Source organism: Anas platyrhynchos, chromosome 6 (genome assembly GCF_047663525.1).
Source record: "Anas platyrhynchos isolate ZD024472 breed Pekin duck chromosome 6, IASCAAS_PekinDuck_T2T, whole genome shotgun sequence".
In the NCBI taxonomy this organism is placed as follows: domain Eukaryota; kingdom Metazoa; phylum Chordata; class Aves; order Anseriformes; family Anatidae; genus Anas; species Anas platyrhynchos.
Window position 1 is genome coordinate 38,495,774 of NC_092592.1, and position 24,765 is coordinate 38,520,538.

The window sequence follows — 24,765 nt, forward strand, 5'->3', positions numbered from 1 at the left end:
CAGGATCCTGGCTTGGCACCATCCTTTCCACTTCGATTTACACCTATTTTACAGGGCTGCGAGTAATTATGCTGCATGCTAGGGGGAGGAAAATTGTATTACTCTTTGCTGATCAACTATGAGGATATCGGAGATAATTTCAGTCAACGTTTCCCTTGATACAGGAAAATAATTACTGATCTTCATAGTCAGTGGGTCCCAGGAATAGGTAATTTTAACACCTTGCTTGCTAAAATGGTCTCCGAATAATTTTTGCATGTCATTTGTACAGGGTGGGCAGCCAGGAGGCACGGAGGACAGGGTGCAGTGCCCTGAGTAGTCACATTAAGCTGGAAGTCAGAGGAATTTGCAAGTGCTTTTGCAGAACATATGTATAAGATAAATGTGTGCAAACTTTTAAGCACTTCCATTTGCCAAGGAAGTTTAGAAGACATAATATATATCACAGCAGGCACCGCGTCAGCCTCTTTCTGCCATCTCACTGAAGAGACAAAATAGAATAATCAAGACAAGGAAACAAATACAGCGAATAATTTGTTCCAGAACTGCCCAGTTCAGACGCTGGCCCGGAGCAAACCCAGCCGCCACTACCCAAAAAAGCCCCCTTCCCAACAGGTTTGTGGGGCACGCTGTTGAAGACACCAAATGTTTCAGGGATATTTATGGGAGTTGTCGTAGCAACCTAACAGCCTCCAGCAGCTTACGGGGCTACACCCAGAGGCAAAACCGTGCTCAGATTACCGCCTTGCTTGGGAAAACGCTGCGTGCCCTTGAAGCTCATCTATCTCCACGTAAAAATAAAAGGGAGCTATGCAGCAGTTTCTATTCTAACCTGGTACTGCTTTCAAAATGCAAATTGTGAAAGGAGAGGAGGCCGTGAAGCTTCCTCTGCCCTAGGAATAACTTTTCTCCACTCAGTGCTTATCTAGGCTTAATAATTATTATTACATCTTCAGTAGACACAAGCAACATACTCGATTTACTGGAAAAATATAATTTGACTTTTTTAATTAGTGTTTTAATGTTCATTTACATGCTCATTAATTGAAAAGGAATAAACACTTGGGTGCTCTAGCTACCCAAATAATCCTAATGCTTCATAAAGCAGATTGCCTCTGTGACCCTGCAGAAGGATTAGGGACCAACAACACCATCCTGCTGGGACCAGTGCAGTTCCCAGCACAGTCCCTTGCTGCTCATGGCTGCAAACCTCATCTGACAGGTCATGGTTGCAGGACACATCCCTTCCCCAAGGAATGTCCTCTAACCTGGACAATGGCACAGGACCACAGTCTGAAATCATATAAAACCGTCACCATGGGTTCTCTGCAGCACTGAAACAAAAATAGGAGATGCTTGGGCAGTCCCTGGTGTGACCAACATTTCCTTGGCTGTTCGTATGTCTTTGGGCGCAGCAGAAACCTGCACAGCCCACACCACATTAACAACACATTAAATCTTCCAGATCTTTTATGCAGAGCCACTGGAACCTGTGAGAATAATTCTCTCTGGATGACACAGAAATCATCTAGAAGGGTATCAGGCTCATCACTGCCCATGATTCTACCTGGAATCTATATGCGTCTGTGCCAGAGGCTTTGAAGGAGGAATCAAAAAGAGATTCTTGGGAAAATCCTCCAAGAAAAATAATAAATCTGCCTTGGTTATAAATACACCCTTCGTGAAGCAGTACAAGGTCAAAAGGGTAACACTTATACAGGTAAACACTCATGTAGCATCTCTCAGCTTGCTCTCAGGTCACTATGTCTGAGAAAAAAATCATGTATAAGTATCAAGCAAATAATGTTCTTGAGGAATTTTGGGATGAGAATTCTAAAATTAACTGAAATATAAATAAAAAATGTTTTAAATTAGAAAATTAACCAATGTTTAAACATGCATATGATTTTTATGTTCAGAACTGAACATAGGATTGAACAAAACATATTTCCAAGAGGAGGAGCAGCACGTACTCAGTGCTATAAAAACTTGCCAATCACACCATGACGACCTGAATTAACATTCATTTTACCAAACCAAGGCCCAGGTTGGGCATAAAATGGACAGTTCCCCAAGCTGATAGACTCCTAAATTGCATTTTATCAAAGTTTCTTATCAGATCTCATAGCCTTGTAATGGTTTTGGAGAAAATGATAAAGAAGGATAAAAGAGAAGGGATTTCAAAACAGACATTTGGTATTTCCAGTGATGCACCACAGTTAGAAATAATTTTAAAAATAAAAATAATTAAAAAAAATAAAAATAATAATTAAAAAAAAAGTATAGACAGGCATGAAGAACTTCCTTGGTGTTTTATTCAAACACTGTCAAACCACCAAGCTTCCAGTATTTATACCAATTCTGTGTGGAGCAATGGTCTGTGAGATCTCCGTGGCAGGGGAAAGAAGCTACTTCAGCAAGTTGTAAATGAAGGTAAATGGGTCATCACTGCAATATATTTTAACTCATGGTAAACTGCACCTCAGACAGGATGAGCAACTTTCCTGCCTGGAAGTTATTAAGCGTTTAGACAAAGAACAGATAATAGGGTGTGTGGGAACTGTCCCCTGACTTCCTGTTTACCACTAACTCATTCAAACACTTAAATTGAAATAAATAAAATAAAATAAAATAAAATAAAATAAAATAAAATAAAATAAAATAAAATAAAATAAAATAAAATAAATAAAAATCAAAGGCTAAACTCTGCCCATCAGAATACATATACATTTTCCACTAATATGAATGTGAATTCTCAAACTGTTAGGAGCTAAAATGTACCTTTGAGGGTGTGTTGTCAGTTCCTGAAAGGCTAAGCACTGATAATAGTGATTCCCTGCTTTTTCACTGAACTTAAAAAATAGTTCACCAAATGCCCATTCACCCAGACAAGTTCTAAGATATATGTTTTTTTTGTTTGTTTTTTTTTTTTTTAAACACCGCTTTCAAAATAAACAGTCCCCTAAAAAAATAAATTAACCTTGTATCTATGTCAAGGTGGCATTCAGCTTAGCATGCCTGTAGCACTTGACTGGGAATTCATCCAGAGAAACCAAAGAGTGCCTACACCCCAGGGTACTGCCCAAAGTTTTACACATTTCATGTCAATGACTTCATGAAATGAATTACATCAACTGCAGTCAATAGATGATGTTTTGGTGTTATTCATTAAAAGAATGCAGTAACCCTCTAGATAAAAGTGTGAAGGCAAGACTGCCTGGAATTTCTGCTCATCTCCAAGAAATGCTGAAGGTCTACAGAGGTCCTTCTACCAAGAGGACCCAAAGACAGGTGGTTCATGGGCTGTTCAAGTGTGGCCTACTCTGTGGCTATTGAGACTTCTGATCCTCCCCAGTATTTCAGTCTTAGCAAAGGAAAATGTCACTAGTGTCTATAAAAACATTAAAAACTACGGGTTTATGGAAATACTTTAATGATAAATTAATTTTGCGCATGATATGGGAGACCAGTCCCCTCTATCCAAATGACATTTTAATATTCTTGGACTTCATCCAGAAAAAAAATAAATAAATACTATCTAACCTGGCCTTCCCAATTCATTCCTGTTTGACTACAGCATATAGTATTGAAAAGCCTATAATTTCCATTAAAAAAAAAAAAAAAGGCATTAATGAAGAAGGTATGACAGATTTGGCAAACTGATCAAAAGGTTTGTTCCATCTTTAGTAAAACTTGCACCATACTCTCAGTCCTGTTTTCTTTAGTTTCAGCTTATAAACATGGATGAAATCAGACCTCTTACTCCCTGATTAAAAAGTCCCTCATCGAAAATTCAGTTTTCAATTTGGCTACTTCAAGACCCTAATGAAATTATCCCCCAGCAATTTGACTGAACTTTGTGAGTCACCCTCTATAATGCGCATTGTTTCAACACTGTAATTGTTTGCACAGAAAACTTCATAATTGAAGATTTTCCAATTTATCTCCACCTTCCTTGGCACCACCTTGGGACACGGACCCCTTGTGCTGAGGGGCCTCTCTCAGATGCTCACCCCATTGTAAAGAGCTCCAGAAACCCAGAAAGTTGGGCTTTTACATGCCCAAAAAGCTTCCTGCAATGCTGGCTGGATTTTCTCCACTTGATATTAATTGGCAATGTACTCTAGCACACTTTCACAGGCTTTTGACTTCAGTCTTGCTTATTTATAATTGTCCTTCTTGCTCACCTCCCTGGGCTCTCCTATACATTTCCTATTTCTCTCCTGTTACTATTGCATTGCACAGATGCTGACTCTCTCCCCCCACTCATAAGGATGAGGACGTGGAAGGGATGTGCAGGTCAGCCCATTCACTACACCCACCTCCTCCCCTGCCACCACAGCAAGTCCCCACAGGACCTTGTCCCCTGGTGCCAGTGCCCTGCAAGGTGCCGCCCACGTCTAGCTGACTCACAGGCACCGCTGTAATCAAGGTGATGGATAATAATATCATAAAAATAGGTCATCCCTCTTCCTAATTCAATTACCTGACTGCAGCTTAATCTTTATTCAGAACTGTCAACCTTAACTAAGTGGCCAGGCGCCAACAGGATCAGTAGCGCTACCGCTAGCTATGAATATTGACAGGGAAAAGAAACCTGAGCAATGGCACAACTAAAGTCATACATGAGCAGAGATGGGCAGGAGGCTGCAAACATCCCATCAGCCACCAATGGCATCTGAAGAGCACAAGGATGCACATCTACCGCTGCAGGAGCTGCTGGCTGCACTCTTAGTGCAAATTCTCTGATTGTTGTCTTCTCCTCTCCCCAATGAATCTGCAGTCCCAGTAACAACCTCCAACAGGCACCTTGAAAACACAAACAAAACCAGCAATCCCTTGCCCTCCAGGCTTTTGAAGTTACAATAAGGCTTTTTGGAATGGTTTAGGAGCATGGCTGAGGAGGTATAAACTTGTTTCCAAAATATTGCTAAAGATACGGGGTTTGGAGTATTACTGGATACAAACCCCAGCAGGCACATCGGTAGGAGCTGAATGGCGACTTTCCACTTCCAGTGCCATTTCCAACGAACCACCACCCTCCCAAAGGAGAGCAAAATGGAAGGTATGAAAAAACCATATGTGCCTGAGAAATGTTTTAAACCTCTGAAAGTGCTTGTGTACACTAAGATCAGAAGGCTGTTCATTATGCAGATTTAAAGGCCTATAAACAGCTGGTAGTCCTGTCACTGAAGTAATTACATTACGGTTTTCGAGATTTAAATCCAGTTATTTGAACATTGTTTCTATTCAGTTCGTCACAGTGGGATCTCTAATTTGTTCGACATAGTCAACAGCCGAGTAGTCTATCTTGGACTAATTAGCACTCTCAAAATGCAGCACTACACATTATCCAGCACAAAGGCTAGTGTGAGAGTCTCATGTTCTTTGCCTTCAAAGCACTCTCGTGACGATACAATCTTCTACAGGATAAACATTTTTATTTTTCCAAGATTACTTTTAGCTTTTCATAAAATCCTACTCATGAATTACAATTAAAAATCATAAACAACTTGGATTTTTTTTTTGAGGATGAGAAGGTAAACGGAAGCTGCACAGATGTTGGTATTTATATGGAAATGATGTTGAGTGCCAGCTATTTCTTTCATCTTCAAGAAACTGTAAAGTTGTAACAACACTGTCAAAACATTGGAAAAATGTGTTATCTGATAATTTCATCTTATCAATAAAGATATTTTAGCCTGATAGAACAAATTTAGGCAGAGGAAAAATTCTGAAGGTCATGGTCTTTCTTCTGGGTGACACTGAAATAATGCAAGCCAGGAGAGAAGCACACGTAACAAGCTTATTTTGGAGAGATTACATGAAATAGCGACAAATTTATGGAGTGCAGAAGGGAAACATCTCGGGCTGCAGAACCCCCCTCACTTATGCCTGAGTAGGAGCTGGCTGCCATCTGATGGGGCAGTCCCACCTTGACTTCTCTCCGCATGGACACAGACGTGCACACAGGGAACTGGGCCAGGACATGTCCTCTGGAGGCAGAAAAGGAAGGGGATAGCTAGTATTACTGCCAGTGTTTGTGGTGTGTGTGCTCTGCAAGCGTCTTGGTGTTCACACAGACACGCTCCTCCTGCCCAGCCACAAACGCACTTATAATCCATCCTTGGGGTCGCTGTGTCGGGGTCAGTGGAAATTACCTTCCCCAGCCAACCTGCCCTTATGAAAATCACTGGAAAATGCATGAGGGTGTGCTGGCAATGAGCCCTATGAACCTCGAAGCCATAAAGACCTCTCCACACATCCCAAAGACAAAAGAAAGAGTAAAGCGGAAGCTATCAGGCTGAAGAGAAGCAACCACAAGCTCACACCCTGAGGCCTAGGGATGCCATCAATACGATGCTGTATGCCTAAGCAAGTTTCCAGGTACTCGTTTTACTCTCCTGGGTTCTTAATTTCAAATGTGGTTTCAATGCATGTTGCTGTGAAAGAGCAGACTGCTTCTGAGACCAAGAAAGCTGCAGGAGGGCTGGGTTTGGCAGAGGTTTTTCAGACTAGCAAGGAGGAGAAGCATCAGTACCAGAGGCTGTGGAGATGTGGCAGAGCCACTGTCCTGCATGCTCAGAAGTGTTTGGTGCCCAGTTCCCTTGACTTCTAAGGACTGCTGATGTCTAATAGCTGGTTTGGCCTTTATGACTGCAATAGCACAACACTGGGCAGCAGCCACCAGGCCCGTCCCCTGCTTGGCTTTGGTGTCACAGCTGCTCCTGGACCACCACTGACCTACAACTGGGTGTAGCCAGAGAGGGTGGTGGCATTTAGGACTTTGTCTTTGGACCTGAAGGCACAACTTGATGTAGGATCGTATTTTTCCTTTTCTGGGCACTTTGTGATCTCCATAAATCCCAGGCTCTCAGCCACTTCAAGAGCTGGCTAAGAAACAGTGCAATAGTCAGGGGTGAACCTTGCCATGTTGCCTTTGCTCAGCCAGTTTGGCTGGCAGGCAGCTTTTGGTGTTGTTGGCACAGGGATGAGGTAGACATGCAGCCTGGGAGCCTGCTTTGGGAAGGGCACGGTCTCATTAGACCCATAAAAACAAGAAGCTGGTGCCAAGGGAGGTGGTGCTGCTCTCCTCCCTCTCCATCTCCCGTCTGCCCTCCCAGTCACAGTGCTGCTTCATGAGCTGGATCTGGCTTTTTTTTTTTTTTTTTTTTAAATGAGACACAAAGCCCTTCCTTACTTGAAAAGCACATTTTATGTGCAAAAATGGCTTTTCCAGAGAATATAGAATAATGATGACAATAAATGACAACTTCCCTTCCTTCCCATCTGAGGAGCAGGCAGAAGGGAAGGAGCAGGCTGTGAACACGGTGGGACAGAGGCTGTCACCAGCAGAGCCACCAGCAGGACACAGGCATCCAACACCCCGGCAAGCATGCAGGGGAAACCCTTGTCTCTTCTAAAAGAGGTGCAGCCAAAAAAAATTTAGGAACATCTGTACTAAACAAAGATCCCGTGCTCTGGGACTCATTAATGATACTAATCCTTCTGCACAATAGCATCCACGAGGAGAAGTCCTAAAATACCAATTGTCAGGACTCAGAGCAAATTAAATATGCTCAGTACACTCCTACACACAGCCTTCTGAACTGCAGCCCACACAGTTGTGCTTTATCAGAGATCTAGGATTTACAACATTAATTACAGTTATTCTTCAACAACAGACATGTGACACTTCTGTCTATATAAAAATATTAAGATTTTACAAATAGGAAATTACATGCGGCTACATGAACGCAGATGAGTTATGGAAACTAAAGATTCTCTTTAGACAAATTTATCTTTAATGACCAACTACTAAGAGAGGGAAATAGTAATTTACTTGAATGAATAATGAATATGTTTCAATATTATGCTTTTATTGCTCATTAAACAAGCATAAAAATTAATCATCATTTAAGGAGAACGAGGTTTAACCTTTCAACTTTTTGTTTCACAGAGTGTTTGCAGAGCAGTCTGGGGGGATTTTTAAGATGACCAAACAAAGAAGGAGATATCTGCCACTTCTTCAGAGACAAATGACAAACTCCTCCAGCCTGGGGGCCTCGCTGGGGCTGGGGCAGAGCCCCCACACCACACTGCAGCTGGGCAGCGTGGCCCTGAGCCATCTGAACCCAAACAAATTACCTTGGATAACTGAAGTGGGGAATAAATTTTATTGACTCATTAACACGCACTTCATGTTTTGTGCTTTGTTTATATGTGCTTATTTAGCTTGTACTGGAAATCCCATTACGTATATAAGTTAGACGCCACCATACCAGAGCAAACAGCATAGATTTAGCGATAGCAAATAATATTCCCCACTGCTAAGCATGCCAAGAAAAATAACATAATTTTGAGGGGGAGTGAGCAGAGCTGATGTAGTTGTCTTAAAAACTGCAAACTAGTACACTAATTAGAACTTAATCACCTTCTCATTGAGAGACTTGGTGAGTGTTACTGACCTCTGTGAGTCATTAGCCTTCCATCCTAAAGTCCATGGTCTAAAAGACCATCGCTGGTCTTTTAGATCATTTGGGTGTATTTTTGCTTGCTTAGGCTTTGTCAGAAGAAGGGATGAGGACAGACTTAATCATAAACATGGCTATTTAATGTTTTTAATTGTTTTATTTTTCAGCAGAATAATGTGGCTTCAGAGACATGGTTTAAAACCAAAAAGTTAAGAGGAATGCCAACCAAATAAATCTTTTTTTTTTTTTTCTTTTGTCAACTGAATTAAGTAAAAGCCAGATGGCAATTAAAAAAAAAAATAAAATGTGGGTGATTTGTTTAGCATCCTGTGCCTAGATAATATTTACAGAGATGCTATTGGGAGGGAGCTGCTGGATATTGAGGCTGTTTACCACAAGGGCAATAAAACAGCCTAATCATTCAAATTAGGAAATCACAGAGTTTAGATGTGCTGATTTAGCAGCCGTGCACACAGCTGCTGGGCAGACAAGACAAGCTCACCTGCTGAGAAGAGCAGACTGGGACTCCTACACCCAAACCCCACCTGTCCCCATACCTGGGACTTCTCACCCCAGATCAGTCCTTCTGTGAGCTGTGGCAGGTACAAAATGCCAATAATTGCTAACGAGTCTATAACGAGCAGCAACCTGCATCGTGCTGAATGTGACAATGACAAAACACCCCCAAGGAAGGCTGCCATGGAGCACCCCATGTCCACTAACCCTGTCTCTGTGTTTCAGAGGATTTATTCTCTGAGCACCAGGACGTATGTTGGCACACCAGCAGGGTGAAACAGGAGCAGCAGGTCTCATGTTTTTTCACAGCATTAATACAGAAATACTATACACATGGCAAGGTTTCAAAAACAAGTAGAGAACCATTACCGGTCACAATTCAACTTACCGCTGAGCGGGTGAGGGATGGTGTATTGCTTTTTTTTGCTTGAGGCAGATGTTGTGGAAGGTTTGCGAACAAGAAGCGCTCCTTGGTTGCTTACAGGAGCATCATTCTGCTGGGCTTTCCTCTGCTGGACCATATGTTCCAGCTTCTTCAGCCTTTCTTGCGAACGGGAAATGAACTGAGGCTTGTGAATTTCTAGCGCTTCCTAAATGAAACAGAGAAAACACTTAGCTTTAGAAAAAGGAAGGAAAAAAACAAATGGTATTCATCTAAGTGGGTTCAGTAAGAGATTCCCCATGAAAATCATTGCTGGTCTGAATAAAGTTCATAAACTGCCTTCCGATCTGTTTTTGCTCCCTTTTGCTGTTAGAAAGCTGCCTCAGCGTGTATATTTCCACATCAGACAAAGAATATTTATAGGAAAAAAATAAAAATAAGAAAACATATCCAAAAGGTTTTGAATTACACATTTTATAAGTTACCCATATTCAAGTTCTTGACATTTTGCCTATTTCTTTGTCTCACCCCATCTCCAAAGCAGCTTGTCACTGACCGTTCACAAACTTTCCTGTTTACTTTGATTATCACGCAGATCCATTCATGGATGATCCAGAAAGAAAATGCTTTCCAGTCAAAGGTTGCTTCAACATTTAGGAATGTTTCAAGGCAGAGGACAGGAGCAGAGGTTGCTCTTACATATGCACTGGACCAGAAGGAGGAAAACACTGGATCTGCTGATGTGGCTCAGTACCAGCCTGGGTCACAGCCATGCCTACGGCAGCTGCTGGTGGCACTGGATGTCACGCAAAATTGGGAAAGTGCAAGTTTCAGGGTATGATTTCACAAGCACCTTTGGGACCCTTGTAAACCCCCAATTTTTACAATGTTTATCACGGTTCTCCACGGAATGGCAGCTGGGACTTGCCCAACCAGGCAACCCAGCAAGTCTCGGCAAATAATGAAAGCAACCAAACATCACCAGAAAGGAGAAAAATCAAGGACATGCCAACTTCTGCCCCCAGCCAGTTCCCAGCAGCAACACCATCCATGAGAAAATAAATAAATAAATAAAATTCACTCTCCACATTAAGCCCACCCATAAAAATAACGGGTATTTTACCTTCAGTGTCAGTGGGGTGGGTGGTCTCTCGGGCTCGGGGCTGACATCTGGCTGGGTGAGCGCGCTGCGGCTCTGGCGAGCGGCATCCAGGCGGCGAGGTGCAGACAGAGCTTCCCAGCTGGCTCCAGCCCGCTCCTCCTCCTCCTCGTGCTCCTCCGCTTTGCCACTTGAACCACAAGATTCGTAATCACCTTCAAGAGATTTAAAAGTTCATTAAGAGTGCATGGTTAATTTTTTATTGGGTTCTCCACCTCATTAGACAGAGAGGGCAATTTCTGAAATAAGAATGCCAAGGTATTATTAATAGGCCTCATTAAGCAGAATAGATCAAATCTAATCATAGGTGCTACTCACTGCCCTGTGACACCCAGAGTATCTTTCACATTAAGCCAGGCACTGCATCGAGGCATAATTACCCTGCTCTGATGCTTAGCTCCGTCTGATGGTAGTCACTTCCCAAAAGCATGACGCTTCTCTAATACGGTTGCATTATGGAAAGCAGAGGCTATCATGCTGCAGCTCACAGTTTATTTCAGTTCATTGCATGTATCGCAGGAAATAACATAATGTTATAGATCTTAATCACATATCATTTCTCTTTGACCACACGGAGGTTTTCATAAACCCTCCTCTTGTTTTTTTTCTTTGCTGATAATATGGTTTGCTTTCTAACATTTCTATGTGTTCATTAGCCAGTTGAATGACTCCATGAAAAAACTAATAAACTAGGACTTAATATACATTGTAGCACATTATTATGAAACCTGTCAATTCACAAAGTCCTGCATCAAGAAAAAAAAGTTGATTTTCTACTCTTAGGACTATGCTTTAATGCTCTCTTACTGATATTTCCTTCAAAAGTTAGGACCAAAAGAGGGGATGTACTCAAAAATCAGACAGTTGACAAGATTCTCATTTAGAGGAGAAAATTAAATGTAATCCAGAATAACAAATTAACTTCAGAAAAGGTCCATATGCAGTGTTTTGAAAAGTCAAACTGGAATACTTCTTCCTTGCCAAATAATTTGATTTCTAGAACTAAATATCTGGGAATAAAGCCCATTACTGTTTTATTTCAATTTTTGGTTACAATAAACTTAAAATATTTTCCTCGCTATGACATATTGTACATATTATATTGTACTTAAAAAAAAAAAAAGTTAAAATGATCTGTTTTGGGTACATCTGCCTTATAAAAGCCTGAACTGTATTTCCTCCCTAATACTGCTCTTGTTAATATAATATTTTTTGGAAAAAAAGAAAACTGAAACCTGTGAACATGAAATTAAAATTTTTAATAAGTGAAGTTTTCAGAGGTGTCAATTAACTTTATCTTTAATAAATCTCCATGGATGCTTCACTTTCTTAAAACAAAGTCACATTTGGGTAGTGAAGTGGCATGATTTAACTTCCTGCACTGAAAGCAGAACATCGGTTTCACTTACCTAAGTGGGTGTTATATTCTCTACCTTTATAGTCAATAATGAAAATGTTTTCCCTACCTGCCTACAAGAAAGAAATCTGTAAGAAAAAGGGATATATGACCATTGCAGCATTGTTAAGGTATAGTTAGAGTAAATTTCTTACAAATGTATTGATACTAAAGCCAAATTCATCTACAATATGATTCAGTTGTCTTCTGCAAAACTCTCTTATGCACAAGTTCTGCTACTCATCTCCATGGGAAGTAAGACATACATAGAGCTGTTGAATTAGAAGAAAGTATTGCTTAAGTAGTGAAAGCTTGCTGATAAAAAAAGATTGCAGAGGTAAATGGTATCTAAACAAGGTTGTAAAAATAACCTTGGTTACGGTGTTTCTTGGTCGGACTGGGAGTGTTTGACTCTGCAGTTTTAATGTTTTTTCAAGATTTTCTTGAACCTACCTACAAAGTAAACCCATCTTTCTCATTTTCATTTTGTTTTCTATTAACCATAGCAATGTATACAGTTTGATTAGTTGATGGGATCTCTCACTAGATGACTCATACTCAGCACTTAAAGCTGGACAAAAATGGACTGAATTTCCATTATTTCACTTTTTTCTTTGAGACTGATCTCATCTTATTATTGAAACCATATTCCTAACAAGCACAGCAGGATTTGTACCTTACTTTTTAGGAGCTGGTTTTGCCTGTGAACATTTTCTTCCAAGAGGACTCTTGATGAAGTTTTTGTGTTGCACATACTTTTGGAGACAGACATTCTTGGTTTCAGGATGCCCTGTGCTTGGATCTCTTTGGGTATGGAGGTGTCCTTGGAGGGATCTTTGTTTTTCAATGAGCCACCAGCAGTGGTTGTCCTTCTGGATGGTGTATCCAGAAGAGAGGCAGAGGCTGTTGTGCCTCTGATCGTGGTGGTGCACTGCTTCCTCTGGCTTCCAGACAACATTTGTGTTCCTGTGAAAAACAGGGGAAAAAAAATCTATAGCATGAGAACTCTATTGTTGTTTTCAGCCCTCTGTTCCTCATCATTTTGATTTCCAGCAAAACTGGAAACTGCTTTTAGCCATATATTTTAAAAGTTGTAACTGATACAAATATTATCATGACTGCCATGCAGCTGTACTGCAACAAAATGTTACTGATAGAAATAATCAGAGCATACTCTTCATAAAAATAAGCTTTCATTCTAAATAATGGATGTCCAATAGACAGTGTGGAAGGAATCAAGAAAACTCTAATGCAAATGTATGCCATGTGGTTTTCCCTTGTCTCTTATTCACTTAAGAGAAAAGTTTCAGATTGGCTAAACCTGGTCAAAATTATAATTATGGATCCAGTCATGGCTGTGATGAAAGCTGAGGTCCATGTGGGTTTGGGGTCAGGGTTTTAAGGTCTCCATAGTGGGGTGCCTGCCTCAGAAGCACCACTCATCTCCAACATGTTAAGGTCCATGTTCTACCTGTCTACAAAGCCATGGCAGGAACCAGCAGCAAAAAGGTCCAATTTGTATAAGATTCACTTTCCCCTAAAATTGTTTTCACATGAAGGATGTTGCACAGCATCTGCAACTGCAGGACCTTGCCATGTCAAAAGCAACGGAGCACTCTGCTACACAAACCTTGAAAGACAATTCAAACGGACCATCACTACAGCCTGCAAAACCCTAGCAAATGGAAAGCGTGGGTACATGAGCACATAGAAGTGACCATTCTCATAGGTGCAGCTTAGGTAAAGTTCAGAAAGAAGAGGAAGTAATAATAAAGATATCAGGAAAGGGAATTTAAAGAATTGGGAACAGCATGGAAAGGGCATCAGGATCAGCCAGGGGGAGGAAAGACAGAAAGAGCAGATGGGAACTATTTTAGGTCCCTGTAAACCACTACCAGAGGTTCCTAAAAGGCAGACACCCACACAGCCACGAACACAGTATGACTCTGCTCTTGTTTTTTAATACTGTGCAAAAATTACTAATGGCTGTCCTAGTCACAGGCTGGCTGAAGACCTGAAGATTTACGTAGGTGGAAATGACCGATAGCTGTTAAAAATTTGGTGAACTGAGGCAACTGGGAGAACTTGGAAGTGCAAGGTAAAACAAACAAACAAAAACCCAACACAGCTGGTTTCAGTCCTAACCATAAAGACAAACACACCAGGTAGTGATTGTCCCATTTTTTACGTGGACATAAGACATTTTACAGAGTACTGGCATTTCACGACACTTTAAAAAGTGGCCACATAATTCCACTCTCCTCTGACTCATTCCCAACAGCTGCCCCTCTCTAAACATTTCTTCCCTGTGTCTCAGATGAGGACAGAAGAAGATTGCTTCTGTCTTTGTCCTCTGATCCAACTGAAAAGAAAGGATGGAGTGGCACATTATGTTAAACCCTTCCTTATAGTCATTAGGTAAAATTAAATCCTGCAGTGAGGTGTGGGGTATTTTCAAGTCACTTTCCCAATCCTTAATTTACTCCTAATTAGATGGGAAAAATGCTGCCACAAAAGGATGGTTTCCTACACACCTTAATGATCTGAATAACTCATGCTTTGTGCTGATCTTCCTGTAATTTGGGGAAAATCAAAAACACTAAGGTACAGCTTCTAGCCTCTTCCTTAACAAGCAGAGCAGATTTTTTTTTTAACATAATTTCACATTTCTTTCTGTAAACTGAACTGTCAGTACAGGGAGGAGCCAGCTCCCCAGGGGAGTCTCTGGTGAGGAATCCCAGAAGGTCAGCATGGAGAGAAAAAAATAACTTTTTTTCTAATTAAATTCATTGAGATGAACCACATCCTAAGAAATTTCACATCCATACAGAAAATCTGGTCAAAGCAAGGCAGTGCACACAAAGCTCACATATTCTAATCTAGCAATCCAAGCTCTCCCTCTTCTCTCTGGTATAACCGATTTTTCTCCTTGCTTTTCACACATCGCAAGTATTTGCCTTCTCTTTTGTCAAACCCCATCTCTCTCCTCTCAGAGGAAAACAGTTTTGATGCAAATACTGTCAACAAACCAGGCAGACACAGTTTTGTACAGCCCCTCAGCTGGAGCTCGTGCACATGCAGTGCTCTGCTCCCTCAGTCCCTGACCGATCCTGTACCTGCGGTTACAAACTGTGTTTCTGCAAGTGTTTCATGACATGCAGAGGGAAAAGACATTGAGACCGATTAATGGTGTCATGGGCATCAAAGAGTGTTTGTGGCAAGAGGTAGAAACAGGCAGCACAGTAGGAGAAGATGAAGAAAGCAGCAGGTAGCATTAAGTAACTGCAGAGCAGCAGAGAAGGAAGTCTTTTCACAAAGGCAGCCAAGACACTAGAATTAGGGGGGGTGGGAGGAAGGAGGGCAGCTCAGCCACAGAAAGAGCTTGAATGGAAAACAGATTATCTCTTTAAATCAACTTTTAAATTAAAATAGTTTATTGGCCGGCAGAAAGCAGAGAGGAGACAAAAAGAAAGTGGGAAGCAGAAGAGTTCCTGCTCCTCCAATGCAGCATCGCAGTAGGAGATCATTTGCCTTCATATCTAGAAATGGTCTGCACAGCAAATGCGTGTGTTGTGAAGCCAAACGGCTTCTTCACCAGACTGTCTTACTGCTCAACAACCACCATTGTGTTCCCAGTATCGGCTATTTGCTACTGCTAGGCATCGGTATCCAAAACTATCATCAGGGGGATGAGAACAGGCTGAAAGGTGGCAAAAAAAAAATATTGGGGACCAGAGGTGTTAGAGGAGTCATCTCCTGGCCACCACTCCTCTGTAATATTTGAAAACATGGGTCAAAAAAACATTAAACAAATAAAATGGACAAAAGAAAGAAGAGGTACCTGGAGCACTCATCCTCCATTTACCCCTAACTATCAGACCAGCTACTTGTGAAACTTGGCTGCTGAGTGTAAGTACAGTAACCTTCAGAAACAGAGAAATTAAGCCCCAGGAACTTTCTAGTATATAGCTCAAGTGGAGACAGCCTTCCCTTCCACACTGCACCCCTTCTCTGCTAAAGGAAATGCCACCAGTGGCATTCTGCCCACAAGGTCTGGGAATTCCCTGCAAAGACATATCATTAGGACAGAAACAAAATACAGGTATGAATGGAAACAGGAATGTGATCTGAAATTACAAAAAACTAATGGCTGTTTCTTAGTATTTTATTGTAACACAAGGTTGTCTAAGAATAATACAAAAATAATAATAAATAAATCTTTAAGAAATTCCGCTATAAGAAAACTGCACCATTTCTGCATGAATATTGTCCACCTTAGATCTTGTATTAGTATTATAACTAAATCTTAGTCATTAGATCAATTATTAGATACGCAATAGGGTTTTTTTGTTGTTGGTGGTGGTGGTGTTTTTTGTAATTAATTAAGGTAATAAGAAAAGGTGCACCTTGTTCTTGTCTGACATTGAAGGCAACCAGAATAATAACAGAGCCAACTTGGTAAAATCTTTCGTCTAACTCCCTCTTGAATTAACCTTTCAATTCAAAAGATACACCCAGGTGCAGTCAATCCCCAGGAAAACACAGCAAAGCAACACAGACATGGGCTCCGAAGACCAACTCTCTCATCCTCAAAGCAGCTGTCAATTACCTTAACTAACAAATGCAGATGCTAATGATATTCAGGGGAAGAAAAAAAGAAAAAGCAAAGGTACTGAAAGGTAAGATCACAGAATTTCCCTCTGTACATTCAGGATCCGTTTTTAATATGCCGTGTGGGGAATTAGGGCTGTTACTCTCATTAAGACTATCTGGAATCATATATCTAAATCCCCACGCAGCAAACTGGAAATATATATACCCCTCTGAGTATAACTAGAATTGCAACTGGATGACTAGTAATATATATGTTTTTTCTATTATCCGAGCTGAAGAAAGACTTTAAAACTAATGAACAAAGACATGCAAGTGCAATGCCGTGGGAGATACAACAGAACAAAACTCGAAGAAAGGGAAAGCAGAATGACGCTGTCAGTAAAATTCAGTGAATAGGTATCCGAGTTGTAAAAGCTCTGCTGCCTATAGGAGAAAAAGTTAAGGAACAAAATCATAATTGAATCTGGAGAGAAGTCATTTTTGCCTCTGTGCAAGAACCAAAAAGACAACAGTTCAGTTCTTCAAGAATGACTTGAAAATCACGTGATGTTGGAGGAGTTAAAAATATTCTGTAAAACCAAGACTAGATTTTCAAATTTATTTATTTATTTATTTATTTTTGTCAAAGAATCCTTGATCTCTGAGTAAAATGACCATATTGTTTTACTGTAAAGTATCTTTTTACATTTTCCTCCCCTCCCTTCAGGGGGTTTTGCTAACAGGAAGTGACCCTGTATTAGAGCAGGTTAAGCTTGCCTTTCCTTGAAACATTGTCAATTCAGGCAAGCATACACTTTTCCATTGTTACTACATTTCTTTTCCTTTTTTTTCACTTTACATCAGGATAAAGCAGCTTTTCATACTGTCATATAACTCTCTTCCTTGTATTTCACCGTGGATTTCTGATAATTCACGACAAAATGCTTCTTTGAAATGGCCAAAGCTCATCTTAGCAGATGCACAGCACCACAAATCCTCCACGACCACCAAGTAAGCCTGACAAGACATGGCTGGGGAAGGAGACACACAGTGATGATTCCCTGTGTGTCTTTAATGAGATCAAGCATCACCACTGTAGGTAGGCTCTACGTTATACACCATACACCAACTACTTTTTTTTTCCCTTTTTTTTCCCCTCTTTTTTTCTATTAGTAAAACTCCCATGCCCTGGGCTGCTGAGTTCTCCCAGACCTCTGTAATGGAAGCTGACAATGCCAATACCTCAGGCAGACGGGGTCAGCGATTAATATACCTTAAATGTAAGAAACTTCTACCGTTTTGGAGATTTAGACCCAGGCCTGCATAGGCGTGGGTTGTATGAGCAGTGATGCAAAATCCAAACCAAGACTGCAGCCTACTGATGACAAAGACTGATGACTCAATTCCTATCATGCACCAAGCATTACCATTGCTAAGCCATACGGTCTTATAAGTAAACAGACTGCATCATCTCAACAGGCTGGTAACACAGAAAAATGGAAACACTGAGAGCAGTGACAATATTATTAGTTATTTCAGTGTTTGTCAAGGCATGGAAGATAGGAAGGATAATTTATCGTTCAGATCACAGCTGAGGAAAGGACATTGCTTTTAATCAGACGACAAGCTACAGTCAGCAAGGAATGCTACAAAATTCAGACATTTTTACTAAAATTTCTGCTGATCAGCAGCGAGACCTATGCCCCAAACTGCCTTTTGATGTTTGTCAAATGGCTTGTTTGCAAGAGGCAGTGTCAGGACTGTTCAGCATTAACATCCATGGAAACTATCCATGTCGCAAAAAAAATCCTGACAAAAATGTAGCCCTGCCTGTGCTCCCTAATCAAAATGTAATACTTAACAAGGTTTACTTTCCAATAGAGAGCTGAGGCTGGATCCTGAAAAACAGGGTTTGGCCACGTCCTCAGCTCCAGTTCTGGAGCTGTCATGACCGAAAGGCAAAACAACTCTGCAAGCTTAACCAAAAAGAATCAGCCACGCTGCTACTCCCTGTGAAGATGTCATTGTACCTGTGTTAATGCTTCTTCAAACAGCCCTGCCCAGCAAGGATAAGGCTTCATTATCTCAGCTATATCAGTAACACCTCAAGCTAAAAGGCTAGATTAAAAAATTATCGCTTAAAAAAACAACCAAAACAACAACAAAAAAAAAAAAAAAAAAAAAAACAAAAAAAAAACACACCACTTTTTTTTCTTTTCTATTTATTTTCTTGGGATTTTAAAATGATGTTGACAGCTGCGGACACATTCCTAAGAAGGAATATGTCGTCTTTTTTGTAAAAGCTAATATTTGATTATAGAAAGTTGCAATCATTTAAAAGGGAAAGCTTATCAAGTGTACCTAAGGGCTATTAGGCTTCAAACCTATAATCAGTCCAAAGTAGGAAGAGCTTCTTGATGTCAAGAAGCAGCTTGTTTACAGAAGGCTTTTGGCAAAATTAGAGTGGAGTCCAACCCTTGGCTTTAGAGCAAACAATCTCATAATGCGCTTAATCAACGGCACCTAGCAATAAGTCTCTTTGTGGCGACTTCCAATTTATTTTCTCAAAACACTTTGCAAATAATTCACTGATCTTCTCTCTCGGTGTTAAATAAGCAGACGCCACTTTAAATATGGAGCTAATACCTAGCGATGTGGTGTTTAGGACAGGATGTGATGCACTGATTCCTACGGCGCATGGAGAGGCTTGGTGGAACAAGAGCGTAATTTGTAATGACTACAGCAGCCAAAAGGAAACGCTCCTGCCTGGCACCTGCAGGAGATCATCTTACACTCTGACTCATGAGCGTGTGCGATTGCTGCAGAATATTTCAGTGGTCAGGAAATAATCCACCCACATTATTTGATCCGACTGCCTGCACCAGTGCCTTACCAATACCCAGCTAGTCAAGAATAGCATTTGTATATTTTGTTAGCATTTTTCCCTTTTGCTTCCCATGTGCTGGGACAGCATAAAAGGAAAAATATTCCCTTTTCATTAAACCTTTCGTAGAATCATAGAATATCCTGAGATGGAAGGGACCCACAACAATCACTGAGTCCAGCTCCTGAAACCTTTTATAACTTGGAAGTTGGTCAAGCACCTGATAATTATTTTCTCACTGATGCAAGTTGATCTTAGATTTTAGAGTCATACATTTAATGATCATTTTTCTTGTCATGCCTTTTGGCCATGCTACACCAAAGCCGTGTCTTTAACAAGCCAAGGACTTCCAGGCAACTGGTCCTTAGACAGAGAGGATCTCTGTTCATATTATTAACAATCAGATGAATGGCTCTTGAAAAAACTTCAAAACTCACTGCTGTACTTCTGAGACATTCTCTGTAACACCTGCATAACAAAATCTCAGAGTTGGATGTCCATGCTTGCATTTTAAGGATGTCATCTTAGAAGCTATCGCGTGCTGTTGTAGTGATTCAAGAAGTAATCTGATGCAGTGTGACTTTTTAAAAAAATATCATTCTGATTTAAAACACTTAAATGGTGATTTGCAGAGTGAGAAATGCATTGACCACTTGGTATTCTCATCATGTCTAAGACACCTAGTTGTTCAGCTCTTTCTGATAATTTACCACAGCCAGACTGAGCCAAGTATTCATTTTGCAGACTGCAGAAGAGTTGCTCCTACACTAAACCAAGAGCGAAGAAGGGGAAAATTAGGCCCTTTACTCTAGTGGCGTAACACAGTCACTGAATACACATAGCCCTTCTCTTTCTTTTAATCATTTTTTTTATTATTTTAGTATCTACTGCTTTCCCTGAGTGTTGACAAGTGACTTGCCCCCTCCAGATCCTTTTACTTCAAATTGTCTCACGTTTTTACCAACTCTGGCAGGCCAACATAGAAATGGTTTCTTCTCACCTACTCTGAACAAGATGGAGAACAACAGAAAAATGAAATCTTTAACTTTCACATACCAAAACCAGGAGGGCTTAACTTTAATTTGGGTCTTCAGCAAACAATATGATTGTCTTGGGGAAAGTAATGCTAACTCAGCAGGTTTGTTTCTAGAAATTCTGTCCATAATATCACTACAGACATATAATGACCAACCCCAAAGGTCCATGGCTGCTTGTTGCCTGAAACTGCAGAGAAATTGTTAAAGAAATTGCCACATAGAAACCTATGAGTGCACTAATCACAGCCAGCATCACTGTGACATCTAATGAACCACTACAGAAGCACCCGTCCTGTCACTGGAAGCCAGTATCCATACAATGGGACATAAGGACACATCAGTCTTATGAGTCCCTGAGTTTTTTCTCTTTAAATAAGTAGAGTAAGGAGTGTTGCCCCACAACACTGTTCTATTGTTTTTTCTGTTAGACCCAATGAGCCTCCTCACCCCTCCCTTTGTCACACCAGGGGATGGGGCAACTGGCAGTCAGTGTTTGAAACTAGGACCAAAGCTCATGAGTTCACTCTGTAGAAGTGAAAAGGCCCTCCTGAGAATAGGGGACATCATTCTAAATAGGGATTAAAAAGCTCCAAGATAAGGAGGCACCACTGCTATTGCCCATCACACAGGTTGGGGTCTGTGTTGAAGGGTGGGAGCATCTTCTAGAGTCACTCATAACTGAGGGCTTCAATTCCTCACTGAGTTTTCAACATCTATTAGGATGAATCCTTAGCTTCTCAGCGTCTGATACAGTACACGAAGGTCACATTGCAGTGTGACAAAGATCCAATGACACAAAACGTCTAGACTAAAGAAAATTGACAACCTCCTCAATTTTAAATTTATACCAGATGAAGTGAAACATCAAAGGAGACCCTTCTAATAGGCTTTTTGGCATGTGGTCCTTTGTTCTTAACAAGTCAGCACCAGCTGCTATGTCCATAATGCCAAGTCAGTAATGTCCCTGGCCAGATTCTCGGCTGATGTAAATCAGCGTAGCTCCTCTGAAAGCAGATATTTCTATTGGTAGACATCAGCCAAAGATCTGACTCCTCATGTTTAGCAGGTGCATGCTAAAGTAAAATCTTCTGTGACATATTTCACATTTCTCCTGTCTTCGCCATCACTACTGCTCTACACATTCTCAGGCTGGAGAGTTAATTAGCATCAGCTGTAGGTACTCAAGTTTCTATACAATAAATTCCATACTGCAAGAAACAACTTTCTTCTAATTATATCTTGTTTATATATAATACATATTTATGTGTACATATATACAGATGGAAATGCACTAACCTTGTATTCTAGGCTATTATGTGGTGACTTCCCATAAGCAGAAAGTCAGGTGAGAACATCAGGTAGGCCACACTCATTCATTGCAACGTTTCAACTGCTATTTAATATTGAAAGTAAACACTACTAATACTCTTCATTTTTAAGATTTCATACTGATTTCCATTAGTGTATATTAGTTTAAAGGTGACCTCCAAATATTCGCCTGATATACAAACGTCTCAAATACCAGAAGCTTTCAATAGATTTTTAAAACTAAAACATTCTGTTTTGCAGATAGCAGCATATTGAAATCCCACAGCACCTACTGTTTTGATTTTACTCCAATATAAGTATCAATACATATATATATGTAACTATGAACACTATATTAAAAAAAAAAAAAAAAAAGGAAAAAAAAAGAAATACACTCTTGAAACAAATTAATATTTACTTATTTCCTCCTTAGCAAACATCCTACTAGATTCAGCACTTGTTACAAAACCCTTCTTTAAGAGGAAACAGAAATCTATAACCATCTGGGTTGTTCAACACCCCAAAATGCCAGGTACCAGTTTTCCCTATAAGCTGTCTCCTATTGCTTTAATTAAGTAAATTATTCTTTCAAGTTACCTAATGTTCTCTTTGGGAAAAGAATATAAGCAACAACACTACTAGCTCACCCTTCTGTTTCATTCACTGATTTAAATGTACTTTCCCCCTCCTGAGTGCTGCCAGCTACCACTATTTTCCATTCCTGAATTCTGCAGAAGGGGTGCTGGTAGGGCAGCCCCCCCGAGACTACCCCATGCCCAACACATGCTGCCGCCCCCACCCACAGTCACAACCATCCCCATTGCATCACATTCACCTCCAAACGCTGACTCATGAGCACATCATAATCCTCATGCCCCACTTTCAGCTATCTTACGAGCAAGGTGAGCGCTGCATCCTCCATGCTCTCCAGAGCTGAGCATAGGCTGTGGCAGCCCGTGCGGCACCCACCACCTCAACTGGATTTAAATTTCTCTCCATCACAGCTATTTTTCCTTAATAACACTACCTGGCAGTTCTGGGCACATCAACAAAAGAAAAACACAGGTGTAGACATTATAAGAGCTGAAGTGCTAGCAGAAATAACCTATAACAAAACTTTGTTTATAACAAAGCTGAGGTTTGTGAAGGTGCTCAGGCAGCAAGACATTTATGATGATCTAAGCTTAAACAGATAAATTCAGATGTTGGCTATGTAAGATTTATAAAAGTGATGATTTTGTCTAATCAAGAGGTTAAAACGAATGTAAACGTGCCCCTTTTCCTTCTCCTTGCTCCTTTTTAATAATTCAGCATAGCATCAAGTAGGTAATATATCATAAAAGATGGATGTAAAGCTAGATATTCATGTGGAATATATTCTTCATGAAGGGTAGGTGAGAAATTAAGATTAAAAATGCTCCCGTTTTCAACAGAAACAAGACTAATCTCTTCATTTTTAACTTACCTTGTATTTATGAGACATTAGCTATAGACAGTAAAGGAAATTGCTGCATTGACTTAAAAGCAGCGTTAGCAAGATCTGACAGCTTGTTAGAAGAAGTGATTGAAGGCCAGCTGATCCACATCGACTGCCTGTGACAAGGTCCTCACGGAGCCTGGCCCATGCTTATGTTGGCTGTATCTCTCTGAGTTGGTTCCTGTGGTTCTCAGTGGGGACATTTCTCATTAGTGGTCACATGTGCCCCTTATGCTCCCCACAAGATTTAGATGCTGACCACTCATTTAAAGTGAATTCAATTACCTCTTACATCTCTATGCCCTCCCACAGCTGAAGACTGACTTCACACGCAACCTGGATTTTCCAGCACTTAAGAGTCCAATTTCTTGCTGGCTAATGGAAGTGAAGCACCAAAAGCAGTGGAGCCAGTAGATGACACAGTCCATAGTGATGAAGTCACAAAGTTATAATCCGTCCTTGGGATGATATAACACAAGGCATGGCTTTGAATGCTAACTAAGACTGAGAGTTTGGGATTTCTAGGTATAATTACCAACCATGAGCGGAGCCCAGGATTTACATTTCATAATATGCCTAAAATATCCTTCTGATATATGGTAAGATGTGGAAATATATACCTCTGGAGATTATCTGGCCCAACCTCCTGCTGAAAGAAGTGCCTTAGGTTAGGTTATCCAGGTCCATGTAAAGCCAAGTCTTGAACATTTGGATTTCAGCATGAAATAGTATGAGTAATACTATAAGGCAAGTTGTCATTACTTTAGTGAAGTCACAAGAAAAATTAGGAAAAGGCACTCCAAAGAGACCATGACAACCAGCCCCATAGGAAACAGCAAAGCTAGCCCCTGTGAAACAGAAGTATGGGGGTGCTCATTCCTCTTCAGGTACTAATAAGACAGCCTATACATCCTGGAAACTGCATTTACAGATTTCATACAGAAAAGTCTATTTTTCTATTTTTTGGCCATGGTGATATGATTACCACTTGAATTTCTGCTGGCAGGAAGCTATTGCCTACAGCTGCAAACTAATATAAACTCAAACTTTCTGGGTCATCAGAAATGTGATGGACAAAGAGCTCTCTGCAGTTCCTTCATCCGTGAGATAATTACATTAAAGTATTAACATGGTGTCAAAAGTTGTTTGTTGCCTCTTCTTTGCTAGTTCATCTTTCTTCTTTAACATTTAGTTTCACAGAAACTTAATTGCATAAACATATAACTGACCTTAACATGAATGGATTTGAAATAGTAAGTGTTGGAGGAAAAAGTACCTAAAAAGTACCTGGGAGTCTGTGGTGGTATAAGGGACTTTGCTGATGGGGCAGTTGTCACTTTGCTGTGCTTGTAAAGCAGCATCATGCTATACAGGTCTTGCAGTTTTGAGCTGTATACACAGAAATGCCAAAGCACAAAGCAAGAAAGTAAGATTCCCATTACAGATTTTATGCCATTAGGTAATTAAAACTAGTCTAGAAAAAAAATATATATATATATAAATAAAAATAAAAATAAATAAAATCTGTAGGACCATACC

The 24,765-nt window shown here is 40.4% G+C and overlaps 1 protein-coding gene across 3 annotated transcripts in view; it reads right to left on the minus strand.

Moving 5' to 3' along the window:
• Positions 1-24,765, minus strand: part of C6H10orf90 (chromosome 6 C10orf90 homolog) — a 64,242-nt gene that overhangs the window by 3,100 nt on the left and 36,377 nt on the right. For 2 of the 3 annotated variants that reach the window (XM_005022247.5, XM_072039908.1), the window contains 3 exons: positions 12,609-12,893; positions 10,496-10,686; positions 9,379-9,580 (listed from right to left, as the gene is read on the minus strand). In XM_005022247.5, the coding sequence (XP_005022304.4) occupies positions 9,379-9,580; positions 10,496-10,686; positions 12,609-12,893 (678 nt within the window). Of the gene's footprint in view, positions 1-9,378; positions 9,581-10,495; positions 10,687-12,603; positions 12,894-24,765 lie in introns of those variants that run through there. The other variant, XM_021274313.4, reaches the window with a different exon arrangement.